Source organism: Amblyomma mixtum, chromosome 3 (assembly GCF_055824585.1).
Source record: "Amblyomma mixtum isolate Tamu chromosome 3, ASM5582458v1, whole genome shotgun sequence".
NCBI lineage: Eukaryota > Metazoa > Arthropoda > Arachnida > Ixodida > Ixodidae > Amblyomma > Amblyomma mixtum.
Genome location: NC_143014.1, coordinates 313,497,047 through 313,514,602, shown reverse-complemented (window position 1 = coordinate 313,514,602; position 17,556 = coordinate 313,497,047). Strand labels below are relative to the sequence as shown.

Genomic DNA, 17,556 nt, shown 5'->3' with positions numbered 1-17,556 from the left:
TGAACAGAGGGAGACTCACGGACGCCGCCCGACGTGATGGATCCGCACAGCTTCTGCCCGTCGACGTCGAGGTAGTCGTAGACGCAGCCGTCGCTCTGCTCGAGGTCGAAGTGCAGGAAGGTGAGCTCGAGGCCGCAGACGGCGTCCTTGGCCCGGCGGATGTAGTACCAGCACTTCTGGTTGTTCCCGTACGGCTCCGGGAAGCCGGGGCTCCACAGCTGGAACTCCTCCTGCGAGTGCCGCTCCTCACACGGGCCCACTGCGAAGCCAAGGAGGATGCTCTTTGACGCGGTCATCCTTTCAAAAGGAGGCCGGTGCACGCATTAAACTATAATTGCCTCCCGAAGTCACTTCACGGCGTTCGGAAGGTAAACTGCATTCTTCCAAATGCGATGATGCCAGGCGTACAAGCATAAAATGAAAGAAGAATGATGTGGTGGTGGCAGCGGATGCAGAATATTAGAAATTGGTTGCTGTGATGCTGTTTTGCTGGTTCGAAAATGTGTGCAGCCGCGCTACATTCATTTAGGTTTAAGTCGCTGCTTCAGCTGTCAGCTCACAAACAGCGTATCCGGGAATCCTGGTGTGGGAGGTCGCAAACTCTGAACTTTTATAATTTCGAAAGCAGTCTGTAGCTGGCCGATTCGGAGATACGAGAACATGATAATAAAAAAAGCGATAGAAACAGGAGCGGAAAGAGACGACACACACAGGGCGGCCTGCATGAGTCATCGCTTTTTTGCCCTGTTTCTACATGCTGTTTTGTATTCTGTAACTTTGTCTCCTTTTAATAAGAGTTCTGGGTCACAGATTACGCCATAATTTTACTTCTGACAACTAGCGTGCTTCGCGTGAAGTGCCCGCTCAATCTGTTTGCGAGTTCGAGCCTTAGGATTTCTAGATAAAACCGAGGATGGCAGTCTAGGTTGTAATCATGAGCTAATCTTCGCGCTCGGAACACACCCCCCCAGTCAGCTTTTGCGGCAACTATTTTCGCTTGTGGACAAGTTAAGGTTATTGCCCACACTTCACTTTGTTTGTACGCGATTTTTTTTTTAAATTTACAACTTCTCTGTGCGAGACCCCCCTCAAAGTTACTGTTAGTGTCTACATGACTTTGCAATTGCGACTTGGAATTTTGTTACGCAGGCTATGAAATACAGATCCCTGTTTTTATCATTCTCAGCATCGTCTCTATTCAAGTATCCCCGCAGCCACAAGTTTTGGGCTACATGTTTGTAAGAACGTAGACGTCAGAACGAGAAAGGAGGAACCTGAACAATGCAGGAAGCTTTGTGAGTGTCCCAGAAGCGGTACCCAGAAGAAATAACGCATAAGAAATGGCCTACCAACAATGCATGAGGGCAGTAGCAGAGCTGGGTGAACACGAATAGGGAACTGCCCATCCAACCGACAGTTTACTGCTTCGTTAACTCGGATGTTGGCTCCAACAAAGCACTAGGAAAACACAGCGCCTTCGGAGCACTTACGCCATGTGAAGGGAGGTTTGCTATTTTTTTTTGTTTGCTTGCTGCCAGACGTCGGCAGATCTAATGCGCTAGGTGCCCTGGCGGTCACCGGCTTGTCCTAAAACAACATAATTGGACACTTGCGCACCGTTTACACTCCGAGTAACTTGTCGCTGGGCTGCTTGGTGAACTTATCGGCATTAACAGGATGAGCACAGGACGATGACTTGTGTTTGTCTTGTATTTCACTAACTTAGTACGAAGAAATACAGCTATAGTGAGAGGAACTTACCATTTTCCTTGAAGTTATCATGCTTTCAGGGGCGGATTTAAAGGTGCACTAAAGTGCATTCTGGGCCCGTCTTTTTACCGCGGGAACTCGATCTGCACGCTCCGAGCAATCTATGAAACTTAGAATTAATGTCCGTGCGGCTGATTTCTCTATGAAATCGAATTAAACGCCCCGGCTCCCACCTCTTTTATTTTTAACACCTTCGAGAAGAGGAGTCAGCCAACGCGTGGAGTGCCTTTCAGCCAGCCGCATGGCGGCTTGTCGTTCTGCCATCGGCGGAGTGATACGTAGCGATCGATGACAGCAAATAGTCCACGCGTATTTTGATTTCCTCGGGTTCAATTTGCGGTGAGGCACTCTGCGACTGAAACTATTTATTTACGAAAACTTAAAAACAAAATAAAAGCGAAAGCGAAACCGCCACGTGACTAGTTGAAAGGAACTCCAGCGTTGGCTGACTCCTCTTTTCGAAGGAAAAAAAAACAGGCAGAAGCCGGGACGTTTAGCTCGATTTCATCGGGAAATCGGCCGCACAGGAAAATAATTCGAACTTTCTAAGAATTCTTGGAGAGTGTAGATTGAGTTGCCGCGTTAAACAGATGATTTCACATTCTTCTTCAGAGCACCTTTAAGGGAGAGCTAGTCGCCACATCCCCTCCCCCTGAGCGGAAAAGTTTCACAAGAAAACAACATTTCGCCAAATTTTTTCATGGACAAAGTTCGAGAAATACGTTGAGAAAATGAAACCAATAAAAAGTGTTATTTGCGATGTAGTTATCAGAAGGACGCCGGTATACAGCTGAAAAGTATTGTTCGAGTTCGCAGAGGAATTGTTAATTATATAAAATGTTTGAAATGCGGCCATTCTCTGGGCCCTCATTCGCATGCATGTGTTATCATGCCTACAAGTCTGCTGTAAGCTTTTCCGTTTTTGCTGCTCCACTGCACCTTTGCGGTTCTGACTCTCGTTGTGGGTTACAAAATTAGTAGCGATTTCGTGGAATGTATTGTTTAAGCAACTGGAGGAGACGTACCACAGCCTCAATACCTGGATTTTAGCTGTTTTATTACTCATGTAGTGGGGTGTAACGTGTGTGAACTTTGAAAGCAAGAAGTCCAGCCACTGTTCATCGCGCGCGCGGTTTCGCCCAAAGAGGAAAAAATGCCTCTCCCATTGATCTCCAGTCCGCCCTGTCGTACGACAGAGATCACACGTGCGGGTTCTTCGATCACGATAATTCGGTCAACACGAGTGGATGAAATTTAAATGCGAATTACGCGACGTAAAGAAAGCGTGGAACCCGTGCTGGGGACCTACCCGTTTGGATCGGGGCATCTAGCGTCGTGTGAAAGAGCACTGACTGGAGACGTCGTCAGGTTTCGCTCTATGGCTCAGTTTATGGCGTTGGTCTAGTGAGTACTATGACCGTACTTGTGCAGGCGCAGTTTCCATCAGGTGCAAGAAATGCGCACTTGATTCATGACTATCGTTTCTACATAACGCTGATGTTGCAGCCAACAGGGCAAGAACGGAAGGCTAACTGGTAGTCATTGCGCAGGAGAAAAACCGCGCCAGACTCGTGACGAAAACACAAAGGCAGAAACAAAAAAAAACGACTGGACCGACGAAGAGCGTTGTCAGAGAAGTCGTTCCTTTGTGACTGCCTTCGTGTTTTTCCAACAAATCTGGCGCGGCTTTCCTGCACAACGTAGCGGCAATTTCATGGATTGCCCCGTCCCGCTGAATCACACTTGAATGCAGTTGGCACAAGCGACCTCGTACGTAAACAACACCAGGGGAGTCGGCGGCGCGCAAGTGGTTCTTCAAATTCAACAACACGTTGGAAGCCGGAAGGATATGCCGCGCACGACTTCCCAAGAGTTTTCAATGAGCTCTGAAAACCTTCGAGCTAAGAGGATCTTTGCTTTTTACAAGCAAGTTGGAAGACTGTACGGCAGTACATGATAAAGTCTATAAGAGGCTGCATTTAACGGAGCGCTTGGCTTGTGGGCCTTGCGGAGGCCATGCATTGCGGGGGTTGCGATGGGTGGAGTGCTTGGTGAACTCCACGCGGTAGTAAAGATTCTGCTCTTCTGGAGGTGCAGCACTTGGACACGCTTGTCAGTAGTTCGTGTAGCTTTGTTAGTTGCGTACCCGTAGGAAGATATTACACAGGAGCGCAGGACCTGTACATCAGCTTTTTTTTCTGTAGTAATCGCTGTTGTCGACCAGTGCAGTCGCCCTGTATCGTCTTGTTGCCAGGTATGACTGTAATATTGTCGCGTAGCGAGCTTCGCAGGTTTCGCGCGCCAGTTTCTCTACAAGCTGAATGTGTTATTCTCCCCGCCGTGCGACTGTTGCTGTCCGTGTGCTCCCTGCTGTGCGGAGAGCCATTAGAGGGGCTCACACTCCGACATTTGGCAGAGCCGTTTTCTCTGGGGCTCTTTGTAAGCAGGCATTGTGCGTCTCCTCCCTGGCCTTGTGTGAATGTTTAGTTAGAGTAAAACGCAGTAAACTGCGAGGGGAAGAGGTCGCCCACGGCCGCGTCCGGGCCACCAGAGCGGGCGCGCGGACCCCCTGTGGTTTGCAGGAGAGTCGCGCGAAGTGATTGCCTCGGGCGGCACACTGCCCGGCGGACCAGATATGCCGGAGACGAGCCGCGAGGGCTGAAGGCGCGGACGGCGGGTCGCGTGGTGCACCGCCTGCGAGGTTTGCGTTCCCTGTGTTTCGGGTGTCGTTTTGTGTGTTTGTATCTGTGTGCCGAGTGGAAATGCGCACGTCTTCGGGGAATTTTACGCGGTGCTCTCGAGTAAACAGCCTCGTGGGCATCGGCGTGCTATTGGCTGCTCTGTTTTAAAGAAATCCTTGTCATTGGCTCCGACAACAGCATTTCCGATTGGCTACTAAAAGTGTCCCCAGAATCCTGGGCAAACGTATTTAAGAGCGGAGTTTTGGCGCGAAGAGGGGACTCGAGAGAGGAACGGCTGCCTCCCGGCTGCTGCTCGGGACCTCCGCTCCAAAGATGCTGCACGCCCCGGGGTATGACTGACTGTTTGACTATGTGACCTCTTATATTTGTGTCTCAGTTTCCAAGTTTAACCAGTGATTCGCATCTACCTTTAATAAATTAAGTTGACCAATGCATCTAATCGACGCCTGCTGGTCCCCTTCTTCGATGCGGCGGAGCCACCGTTCCGTCCCGACTTACGCTTCGCTACAATATCATCAACCTTATGGCTTGCATTTCTAAAGCACAAATTCCAGTTCATTTACTCCCGCAGTTTCAAAGCACACCATTGTCTTGTGTGCGTAAATTTCACCCGCTCGTCGTGTTGGTCTCATCGTGATAAAAAAAAAAGCGCTGATTCCGAAACGTCGTGGTACGCCTTGACTTGGTCAGTGACTGTATTATTCGTTGCTAACAAGTAATGCATGGCGAAAAAAATCTTCATCGAATACTTGCTGCTATGAGAGCTTTTCCTGAAAATGTTTGCTCTGTTTAGCGCCTGTCTGAAGTGAGAAATCAGCGTTCACGCTCGAGTGTTTAGTCACTTTCGATGCACATATTGGCTTGTCATTCTCTAATACTACTTGCTTTGAAGGAAAACCCTCCACATTACACAAAAGATCATTAAATGAACCAAGGAGAGAAAGCATAAGTTACGCTAATCTGGTTCATCACAGTTCGGCAACTCAACGAACGTTCCCTCTGCACGATATAATGATTTCTTTGGGGAGAGTTCCCCGCTTCCTACATTTACTAATTTCCACAACACAGGAAATCCTACGCCATTTTCACGACGAAAATCTCCAGGGCTCCCGGTGAGTCGGCAGCCGCCACGCTAAAACGAAAAGCCCCGTCACGGGCCACAGCGATGTGCTTATTGCGTGCTGTGCTTTCGCCAACATGAGTCGTGTTGCTGCTTCCGACAATGTCACCTTGTCAAGTCATAATTTTTTGCCGCACAACTTGACTCACGCGACAGCGCTTTCAGCCGAGCAGAGGTGCTCCTGAGAGCTTGCGTGCGACGATGCTTCGGAAGCCTCGCGACAGCCAGGGAAGCCTCGCGTTAGCATAAGCCTTCAGAGCACCACATTCCTTTTTCTCGCGCCTACGGGCATGGAAGGTGTATGGCCGCCGCAGCCCGATGTTGCCAGAACAGCGAGCACCAACTTTTGCAGGAAATTTGCTAACAACGACACCATTACAATGCCTCTCCTCTAGGACTCGCATGAATGCACAAGGTGCTGCTTAAACGCGTTGTTTCTTCCGGGCAATACTACGCGATACCGCCGAAGTTGGCTGTGTCAGCTACGCCTGGGTTTAAGTTATCACTTATATTAACGACGTTGCGAAGGTAGATACACAGGGAAGTACTAAGGTGATCCTTGTGCCGGTAACGTTAGGAAGAGGCAGCCGCGGCAACTTTCCAAATCTGGTGGCGTGGAAGCTCGAATTTCGATACGGTGCAACGGCGTGAGCTCCTCTTCAGGAGACGAGGACTAAATCGGTGCGGAGTCGCGTGTCACGAGCACCGAGCCTGACCTCGCCAGAACGCTGTGCCTCCCACTTGAAGTGAACGATTCGCTCAGCCGTATACAGGAAGCGCTGCCTCATAACGGCCCCCTCCCCCGTCAAAATATCGGGTGCGCTCCAACGCTCGTCCGCGGAAAGCGTGTCTCGGTTTGTTTCATTTGTTTTTCTTTCTGGCTTTGATAGATCATCTGCCCACCAGCGAAACCTTCAACGTTCACAACTTTGTTTCAGGCATGATAAAGAAATGGTACCTTGTCCAGTATGAGATCGCTCGATGCATGGCGACGAAGCTCCTTGACCCGCTGACGCAATGAACCCTGCACAGCCCGAATTACCCCTGCGTAGTTTTGCGCTTCTAAGTTTACTGTGTGGAAGGAGCGATTCTTGGCATTCTCACACCTCGCCAGCAGTGGCCGTGCCGTCTTGGATCGTTTCGAATTGTACTAGTTTGTCGAAATAGGGCTTCATGCATGTGATGGCAAAGGCCGTAATAAATGGAAACTCAGACAATCCTCACCATAACCCGCGATTATCTTGCGCTTAGTACCCCTGTGTTGCACTCTTCTGCACCTTAGTTAAAATACCAACTGCCCACGCTCTCGTTTCTATACATCACTGCTCAAACTGCTACTGCTGCGAGGGTGCGACGCGCGTGTATTTGTCAGTCAAAGCTAATGCTTTCAACTTGACCATGATTCCGCCACATGAGGCAGTTGTTTCCATAGCAATGTTCACTTTTTCAATTAAAACTTTTTGCTTACCTCGTATTTTTCAATACGGAAACCTCCAGGCACACATTCGGTAAGATAATAGATTATGTGCTTCATAGTAACACTCGTTTCCCGTAGGCTTGAAAACAAGGAACAACATAATTAGTTGCGCAATACCAGGTGAAAGTTTAAACTTTCACCTGGTATAGCGATGTCAAAAGGACGCCAAAAGGATGAAGCTATAATTCAGAGAGAAAAAATTATAAATACAGAAAAGAGCAAAATGTTGGTATGCTGTGTTGTGTCGGTTTGAACATTGCCGGTAACCACACAGAGAAAGCGGTAAAGAAAAACCATGTTTTCTTGGGTTATTCACTATACTCTCGGAGGACACTGACACATTTGGGTGGTCTGTGCTTTGCAGCACGCGTGGTGTGTCCTTCACATCGGTCTTCACGTACTTTTAAAGGTTTTGGAGCGGCAGCACTTGCTACCTCGTGATAGAGTGCGGCGCTTCTTTACGTTATAGGCGATGAAACTTATCGGACGAGCGTGTGTTCGGGTGACAACACCCGAAACTTGGGAAACTCTCTTGGTGGGCACCTCAGCCGCGTAGCAAGGGAAAAATAAGAAAAAAAATGGTTTTGAGAAAAGCAAAGCTGCACCAACGGTCACGTTGCTTGTGGACGCCTCAACCACGCCGTGAGGTAACGGATGAAGGAGGGACAGCAAGCAGGAACAGGCACCGTAAACTTCGTTATATATTTCCAGTGATTCCGCTTTCGCATCGAATTATCAGATTGAAAAATGAAGCTTCAGTCGCGTAGTTTCTCCTTTACTAAGCTTCGTAAAAAAAATGCACTACGAAGAGCACCAATACGTATGCCGTACATATACCCATGTAGCTGAAGCGAAAGCGAAACTCACTGCTTTGTGTACGTTTAATTTCCCATAAAATGCAGTAATTTTCTGCCGAGTTTTTGTTTCCCCACTACCACTTTTTCTGGCTCATATGCCTGCTGGCGGGCAAATGCTTTCAATTTATGAACGCATGTTATACAGGGCCTCTTTTTCTAAACTTATTTGAACCTCTTCTTTGAAAACAGGTTCTTCGTCGACTTCTTTTCGAGGCTGGAAGTTAGGCAAGCGCGCTGGTCAGTAGACTGTGGGGTTTCTGGCACGGTAACCCAAAACTTTTGGGTTACAAGACGTAACCCAAAAGTTAAATAGAGCTCGCAAGCGGTACACATATCACATCGCGGAGCGCTCTAGAAGCGTATCTGCATGCATACAGCAGCTGCGCAGGAAACACAAGTCCAGCGGGCCAATGCCACGCTTCTAATGTTTGCCTTATCGGCGACCCGTGCATTGTGGGCGCTTTTGACGCTTCATGGATTGAGGCACCCTATTCACGCATGGATTCCTCACTGGCATTCATCTCACAGAAAGAGTTAGTCGGATACACTCGTGCCGTGTGCTGCTGCCCGCGAAATTTGCTCCCACAAGAAGGCAACGGCCTTCAAACTGATTCCTCGCGTACCCAACGGGCTTCGCGCATCGCTCGGCACCGGTTTCGTCGTGCCCCTGACACACGCTGTTGGACACAGCGCTGCTTCACTCGGCCTGGCGAATGTGGCGATAAGACGAACTTCAAAAACTGGCAATCCATCTCCTCCGTCGAGAGTAGATGCAAGAATGCAATGCGTTGCAGGTAAGGCGTAGCGCGTTTTAAGGCCGGCCCATAGATGGCGGTAGCCTCACTCCAGTCTTGAGAAGCATCAGCCAATTTTCTTGGGTGTACAGCGTTCTCGGATTCCTTCGCCATTTTTGGTCCGTAGCGAAAAAAAAATAGTTTTGAGAAAAGAAATGACGCAGTATCCGTCTCACATATCTCGGCGCACACACATGAACCGAGCCGTGAGGGAAGCAGGAAGGTAGGAGTGAAAGAAGGAAGAGAGAAAGAGGTGTCGTAGTGGAGGTCTCGGGAATAGTTTCGACCACCAGGGGATCTTTAACGTGCGCTGGCATGGATGGATGGTTCGATGGATGGATAGGAGCGCCCCCTTTGAAACGGGGTGCTGGCAATTGCAACCATGCTCAGCTTTTCTTTATTTTTTTAAGTGTGTTGTCAATTCTCATTAAGATCCGCCATCTTCTTTACCTACGGTTTCCTACACTTCTAACCTTATGCCGCATCTCGCTTTTCAGCCGCCAATCCTCCAATTGCTTTTTGCTAACTTCCCCTGCAGATTTATTTACATGACTACTGTTATCTTTAAACCCTAGGACCTCTGGAAGAGTGACTGCGCCTGCATCGACGTCCGGATGGATAGCATCATATTTGAGTATGAGGTGTTCAATTGTTTCCACAGATCTACCACACACTGCACATGTGTCAACTTCTTCGTTAAAGGGACACTGAGGAGAGCTCTATTGATATTTTTTTTATAGCAATATCCGATAGTTCGGCATTTCATGGCTTTGTTGCCACTTGGCCGGCAGCGAAAGATGCATTTATTTCTAAGAAATTTGGATTCGAAGTTGAAATAGTTTTTCCCGCCGCTCTGATTCAAACTTGGGATTCTGCTGTGACGACACAGAACTAAGTGACGTGAAACATGACATTCACATGACGTAACGCAGACTCCGTGATTTCTGGCGGCCAGCAGTGCGGCCCAGCAGCAGCCGAAAAGAAAGCTACCGCCGGCCGCACGTTGAAGGCATCTATCGGCTATTGCGGCCGTCGCTTCGTTTACATTTGCACCGGCGTTTGGCCAGCGTTACAATGGATCCCGTTCTGGAAGTCGTCAACGAAGTTCTCGCAAATAGACGCCTTTAGCATACCGTGTACCTTGTTACAGTTAGCGGAATACCGGGAGGCGTATTCGCCAACTGCAGCCTGTACAGCCACAAGGCTTGAAACCACGGTGAATTGATCACGGTGACTGAAGATTGTCACAACGGCTTACCTAAAAGGGATAATTATTCCCTAAATAATGCTTAAAAGTCTATACCAACCTATTGTTACTAACCATGTAATGTTTAGTTTAAATTCAAAACTGATATTCCAGCGCTGTGAATAATCTTTGTAAAAGTATGCAGAAAATTTTTTGGAAATCTTAAACGGCGTTATATGCCACTAAGCATCACGATTTGCGACCTAAAAGGGAAAAAAATTAAGAAATGAAATTAAAAAAAACAATAAAATTACAATAAAGAGAGCGGAGTCGAACGGTCGACCTTCCATACGCAACACGTGCCTCTAATCCACTGCGCCATAGCGGCTTTTTTTTTATTTATTGCCTGACTTCGGCAAGAACCACAATACACAAATACACTTACAGAGCGCAATGAGCAATAATTAACAAAACTATCCGTCCGGGGGTGCGTGGCTGCATCATATTAAAACTCCTTAAGCGTCACCAAAGGCTCGACTCTTTCGAGCCACTCGGGAGCGATGTCAAGCCGTCGTTCTGAATGAATATTTATAACCAGCCTTAATGGTGGCTGCTACCTGCCGGTGGGCGGCGCTGTCATCGCTGGCTGTACCGGCTGCATTTGGCGAACACGCTACCGGGAGCCCCCATACCGCTGAGAGCAAGCGCTGATTGGTCCCGGCGCTGCAGGAGCGCGCGTATCTATCGGGTACGTGGCGCCATCTGGCGACGTCAAGGAGATTTGCGCATGCATTTGCTGCGCCTCAGTGATTCGTAGATTCTCGTGTCCTAGTGTTGCTAGAACTATTGGTTCTAGCAACACTGTTTTGTCCTATGACGCCATGAAGCTTGTACTTGCGAGTTTGGCCTGTGGCGGCGATACCTGTATTTTGGTTCTTGCTCTTTTCTATGTTACAGGAGCTTTTTTGTCAGTACGAATGGCGTTTTTGTAATCAGGAGCTGGTATTCTGTCGATGCAAGTCAACTTCAATTTCTCCTCAGTGTCCCTTTTAATTTCTTTTTGTAGCTGCTAGTTCTAAGACACCCTGACCTAGCTTCAAAGACTAGGGCACTGCCTCTTGAATTATCATATAAAAATTATTTTCTGATCTGCCTTTTCCAGTATTGATATAGTTCTACACTATCTTTCTTTTCCATTGAATAAATCCAATTTTTACCTTCCTCGTTTTTAACCAGTCGTTAGATGCTCTTTCTTTCTCCGTCGTCATGACCAGCATACTTACTGGTTAGTTTTCTACTTCTTTTCCGCCACTATGAGTCAAAGCTCTTTCTGTATAAATATTTAAATACCTTAGCTGCCCACCTGCTATCGTCCAATTTCCTCAGGCGTTCTTGATATAGTATTTTACTCTTAGCTTCCTGTGCTTCGAACGATGCCCAGCCCATATCCCCTATACTGAGTCGTTTGTGGTTTTGCCGTGGGCACCTAGTGCTAATCTTCCAACAGCTCTCTGATTTACGTCTAATCTCGACTGAACTTCTGCCCTTAAGCACAGAACCGCATTGCCGAATGTAAGCCCCGGCACCATTATTCCTTTCCAAATACCTCATCGTACTTCATATTTGTTGTACCCCCATAATGCCCTATGCTTCATTATCCCGTCGTCTCTTCGTCCTTTTTCCCTAAGAGCCTGTTCATGCTTTTCCGTGTTTATCTGCCCTTCGTTTAGCCTTATCCCGAGGTATTTGTATTTTGCCACTTTGGGTATTTCGTTGCCTTGTATTGTAAGCACCTGATCAGTTTTATCGTTGAAAATCATCACAAATGATTTAGTTGCGCTAAAACTGAATCCTAGAGCATCTGCTTCGTCTCCACAGCAATTAACCAAAGTTTGTAAATATTCTTGGCTATCTGCTAACAGTACAATATCGTCCGCTTACATTAAACCTGGGAGTCGCTGATCAACTACTTTTCCGCCTTATGTGTACGACAGATTATAACCTAGATTACTTTCTTCTAGCCTTCTTTCCATATTTATCACATAAAGCATGAACAGCAGCGGTGATAGAGGACAACCTTGCCTTAATCCTTTGTGCGCCCCCACACTTGTGGTACTTTTTTTCCTTTCCCATGTAATTTTAACTTCATTATCTCGGTAGATTTCCTGTAGAAAATCAATTACCTTATGACCGATACCTAAATCTTTTAATATGTTCCAAAGGCGTTCCTTGTTCACGTTATCGTATGCACCGCTTATGTCCAGGAAGGCTAAATACAGAGGTCTGTTTTCCGCCTTAGCTATTTCTATGCATTGGGTAAGCACGAACAGGCTATCATCTAAGCGCCTACCTCTTCTGAACCCATTTTGAAGTTCTCTCAGTACCCGATTACCTTCTACCCATGACTGCATTTTTAATTTCACCGCCTGCATTGCCAGACTGTACATAACAGATGTTATTGTAATCGGACGGAATGATTTTATGTTAATCTTATCTCCTTTCTCTTTATAAATCAAATTCATTTTACTCTGTCTCCAGCTGTGCGGAATTCGCTTATTTGCTATGACTGTCTCCAATGCTTTTATCAGCGCTTCCTTGCTTCTTGGGCCAAGTTCATTAATCAGCTTAATTGGAATGTCGTCTATCACTGGGGATGTGGTTCTAGGAATATTTGCTTCCGCCTTTTTCCAGTTAAGACTAGTCAGTTCTAAGCTTTTCTCTATTTTGCTGTCCCGTGCTGGCGCCTGCGTCGTTGCTAAAAGACGCAGCTACAACTGACGTAATATAGTTCACAGCAACGTCTCTCTCTAAACTTTTTCCCTCAGCACCTACAATCTGTTCCTGCGTTCTTTGATTTGTTTTTCCCAACCAGCTTATATGATTCCAGAATTTTCTTGGCCCCCATTTATTTGCCTCGCGAACTTCAGCCAGCCATTTATCGGAGGACTGCTTTATTTTAGTCTGGACTAGGACCTGAACTTGCTGTTTCTTTTGTCGATAAGATTCCCACAGCACACAGGCGCCATCTTGGCCAGCGTCGACCATGCACTCAAGAAGTGGAGGTGGCGCGTGCAAACACTAAACAGAAATGGGGCCTTCGCCTGAGCCGGACGCCGCAGCCACCGCATCCGCCTACCGCTGCCATTCACGTGCAGTCGACTACGGGCTGGAGCTGGTCGCGCGGGTCGCTGCTGGCGCTTTATGGGCGGCCGCGTTCAACCACTTCTCTTTTCGCATTGGAGAGCGCGTTCAACATTTACACGCCCATCTCCATGGACACATCCGAGGCGGCCGCGCTGCATTCACAAGGCCACGCTCGTTGTTTTAAGTGCCATAGCTTTCGCCCGTTCTCCACTTGTTAAACACCTGGCGTAAAGACTGTTTTAATAAACGTGTCCCATCAGCACCAGCACCCGACGCGGTGGCTCAGGACGCGAAATCAAATCCCGGCACCAGCGGCCGCCTCTCGACAGAGGCGAAATGTAAAAGAAGCCTGTGTGTTTTGCGGTGTCAGTGCGCAGTGAGATCTCCGCGTGGCCGAAATTAACCTGAAGGTCTCCACTACAGCACCTCTCTTCCATCTTTCAGTGCCTCCTTCATCCGAGCCCTCACGGTGCGCTTGAGCTGTCCACTGATAACTGAGGCAGCTGCTACGCCTTTACTTACCTTGAAGCCGATTTTTCCCTTCAACCTGATTTCTCTTCAGAAAGCATTTCGGCGCTGAATGAACGGACGAAAGGCGATGAAGACGCCCATATAATCAACGCGCAGCGCGACAATTTGTGTTATAGCTTCTGCTATCAAGAAACATTTCAAAATTTTGACCTCTATAATTCGCAACCCCTTTTTTTCCCAAAAACAAGAAGAATGGAGCAAAAACGTGAAGAATTCACGAACTCACGCAAGAATTCACGCACTAACGTGGAGACGCTGCCTACACATTAATGCGCAATAATAATTATCTTATCACCTGAAGCTCTTCCGGGACCAAATCGCTGTTGACAATGTGTTTTAGTAATGAATTCCACCGCGTCATAAAAGAAAGGGTGGACCGTAGAATGAAGAACTTCCTTGGCGCTCCACATAACTTCGCCACGTCTTTCTTTATTTCTTTCTCTAGAAAACAAATTTTTTTTTCTGGAGACGAAATGGTCATGTCATTCTGTTCACAAGGAATTTTGAAATATACCTAGCGTGACTGAATTCATGATCACAGCAATAGACGCCTTAAAAAAAATTCGTAAAAGTAGCTTGCAGATTCATAGACCCCGTGCCGCAAAGGAATAGCAAGCATAATAGGGAAACGAATCTGCTATGTCTGCGCCGCCGCTGTTTCGAAAATCGCTTTCGGCTGAGGTTTCTTTCTGCTGAATGTCATTAGGATGGAGTGTTTCGAAATATTTCGGATAAGTTCGCCCTGTTGTTCGCCTTCAGGTTCGCCTCAGTTTCCGGACGATGTTTACCTTAGTAGTAGTAGTAGTAGTAGTAAAAGACTTTTATTCGACCAAAATTTATAGGCCGAGCATTTCGACCGCCTGGGCGACCAGAAGCCGCTGTTCTTCTTCCCGTTCAGCGCCAAGCCAGTCGAGCCAGGTGGTGATGGATAGAGAGGGTGGGGGGAAGGAACCCGACTGCTGAGCAGCCGGGCAATAGAAGAGGCAATGGGCCAGGTCCGCATAGATACAGGGGCAGTTGGGACAGGAAGGGCCCGATCGATAGCGAGAGAGGAAGAGGCGGGACGGGGTGATAACTGCATTCATCTAAATGTGCCGAAGAAGGCGAGACTCCGGCACCGTGAGTGATGGATGAGGGGGAGGGTAAAGGCGTTTGTCGAGGCGGAGCTCAAGGTAGACCTCTTTTATGGTGCGGCGAAGGGTGAGTCTCCCACCGTCCTCCGAGGGCTTGGGCCAGGGGATCAACGGTGCCCGGAAAAGTGTGTCGCGGGCGACCTGATGGGCCAGCTCATTGCCGTCAATCCCTGAATGCCCAGGGACCCAGCGGAGGAAAACGATGGAAGGCTGCAGTGCGGAGACCGCTCGTTCGACCTCCTGTTGGAGAGAAGGGGTCAGGGTGCGTTTCTGTATGTGGTGTATAGCGGCTTGTGAGTCTGAATAGACTGTGTACTCTTGGAGAGAGGGAAGGAGGGCAAATGACTGGAGGGCATGCGCAATGGCGAGAACCTCGAGGGACAATGCGTCTGGAGGGTGTAGATACGGCCCACTGGTGTGGGTTTCAGGAGCAGGGAGGTGTGGATGGTACAGGGCGTAGCCGCAGGAACCTCGAGGAGCCACGAAAGAGGCATCCGTGTAAGCTACACCCTGGGTATCAAAGAGAGGGGAATGGTGCTGCGCGGCCGCATGACGACGTCCGGCGTGCAGGACGGGGGACGTGTTGGTCGGGAGGGGAACGATACGAAGATTGGGGGCGGGGGTGGGAATAGGAGAGGTAAACGGGGAGATTGGAATGGGCGAGATACCCGCTTGAGTCAATAACCACTGACCCTGACGGGTAAGGGAAAGCCGGGCAAGCTGCGAGTCACGATGGAGACTGAGAAGAGAACGAAGAGGATGGAAGAGGCCTGTGGCAAAGAGCTTAGTGGTAGAGGTAGGGATAGGGAGGTTGAGAGCTGCCTTGTAGAAGTCCGAGATACAGGCGACGTTTTTTTCGACGAGGTTCGTGCGGCCGGCAAACCGTGGCGGCGCGACTACCGGCAGGAGATATACATGCAGCGAATGAGGCGCGGCGCGCCTCCGCGTATCCCTCGCCGCAGAAGCAAATGTGATCAACAAGTGGCAAATACCACCGAGCGAGTTTTGCGAGAGTAGCGACACCTGCTGACCCTTCTGTTAAAATCCCAAAATTGTTCCTTTTGACACCACTGTTGTAATTTTAGCACTCATGCATAGGTATCTATAAGGATTTCGGTGCCGTCGCGTGCCTTTGGATGCCCGCGCAGCCGCGGATGCCACAGGCTGTGGTTTTCTTTGACAATTTCGCTTCGGGGAAGAAACGCAGGCATCTCAATCCAAGATTCGGTCGTGTTTTCCAAAAAAAAAAAGCGGCATTTCATTTCTCATGAAGTGTTTATTGTCCCAATAATAGCATTTCAGTAGTGTGGCTTTGTGGGCTTTCTGGTTCATATTCATGAAAAACACTGTTGCGCAGCAGAATACGAAAACACAAAGAACCCTAACGAACACCACCGGCGCTAACTTCCAACAACTTTTATTCTCCACGAGCAGCATATTTATACGCCAGAAAAAGACATGTATTCATCTGTGCGGACAGCGTCGACTACATAGAAATGACATTTCTTTATCGCAGAGGAAAATGGAAGGCGTGTTTCCACACGTGCGACCTGAACTATGTCTTTTCAGCATCGATTATCTCACGCGTTATCCTTTCCCTGCTTTTCCCTATTTTTCAAGAAGTGGTAGCAATTCTCTTACTCGCACGTGAGAACGTGATCCTCCTCGTCCGTTTCTGACGTTGCGAGCATCTTCCCGTCTGGCCGATATACTTTTTCCCGCATGACAAGGCAATCTAATAGATGACACCTTCCTCACACGTGACGTGCGTATACTTATGTTTAGTTGTGCATCCACGGGCTTTGCTGTTAGTTTTTCAGAATTTCCATAAGGTAGCAAGTTTCTTTGGGGCCGGGAACACTACATTTGTACTCACCCGTTGACGAATTTTGTTTAGATGGTGGGAAATCTTGTGTAGATACGGAATTACAACACAGCGCTTCCATTCACGAGTAACCCGCGGCGGTGGCTCAGTGGTTACGGTATTTGGCTACTGTCCCGAAAGACGCGAGTTCGATCCCGACCGCGGCGGCTGAATTTCGATGAGGCGAAATTCTAGAGGCCCGTGCACTGTGCGATGGCAGTGCACGTTAAAGAATCCCAGGTGGTAGAAATTTCCGGAGCCCTTCATACGGCGTCCCTCATAGCTTGTGTCGCTTTGGGACGTTACACCCTAATAAACCAAACCGTTCACGAGTAGCCTCGTCTGAATGACATCGTTTTTGCGGTCTGAGTTTCTTAGCAACTTTTCCGCAGCGGGGTACTCAGCATTAGTCAGCCTCTTTTAGCGCCTCATGGAACTTGCTGGCAACGTCAGAAACGGACGCGGAGGAACATTAGTTGATCACGTTCCGTCGTGCGAGTCAAAAAATTGCAAGCCCCTTTTTGAAAACTGTGCTGTTATAGAGAAAAGCAGGGAAAAGATAACGAGTGAGATCATCGAAGCTGAAAAGATAAATAGTTTATGTCGCACGTGTGTAAGCACACCTTCCATTGCCCTCTGCGATAAAGAACTCGTATTTCTATGTAACCGACACAGTTTACATGTCTGATGATTACATGTCTTTATTCTGGCGTATAAATATGCTGCTCGTGGAAAATAAAAGTTCATGGAAGTTGGTGTCCGCAGTGCTCGTTTCTGTTATTTATGTTTTCGTCTTCTGTTGCGCTACAGTGTTTTTCAAGAATAATATTTTCGCGCCAAAACCACTGCATAGCTCGTCGGCTATGGAGGATGTCGTCAGCCATGGCAGCCTTGTTTGCGGCAGCGGGCAGAGGTAGCCAAACCGGAAGACAGGGCTTTCTGCGCTGCTACTGGCTCGCCTCAGCCACCGCTTCCGGT

General features: G+C 48.2%; 1 protein-coding gene across 2 annotated transcripts in view; it reads right to left on the bottom strand.

Annotated features, from left to right (window-relative positions):
* LOC149355655 (cubilin-like) overlaps nt 1-17,556 on the bottom strand; it is a 198,026-nt gene that overhangs the window by 123,672 nt on the left and 56,798 nt on the right. For both annotated transcript variants that reach the window (XM_089583969.1, XM_089583970.1), the window contains exon 6: nt 20-259. In XM_089583969.1, the coding sequence (XP_089440095.1) occupies nt 20-259 (240 nt within the window). The remainder of the gene's footprint in view (nt 1-19; nt 260-17,556) is intronic.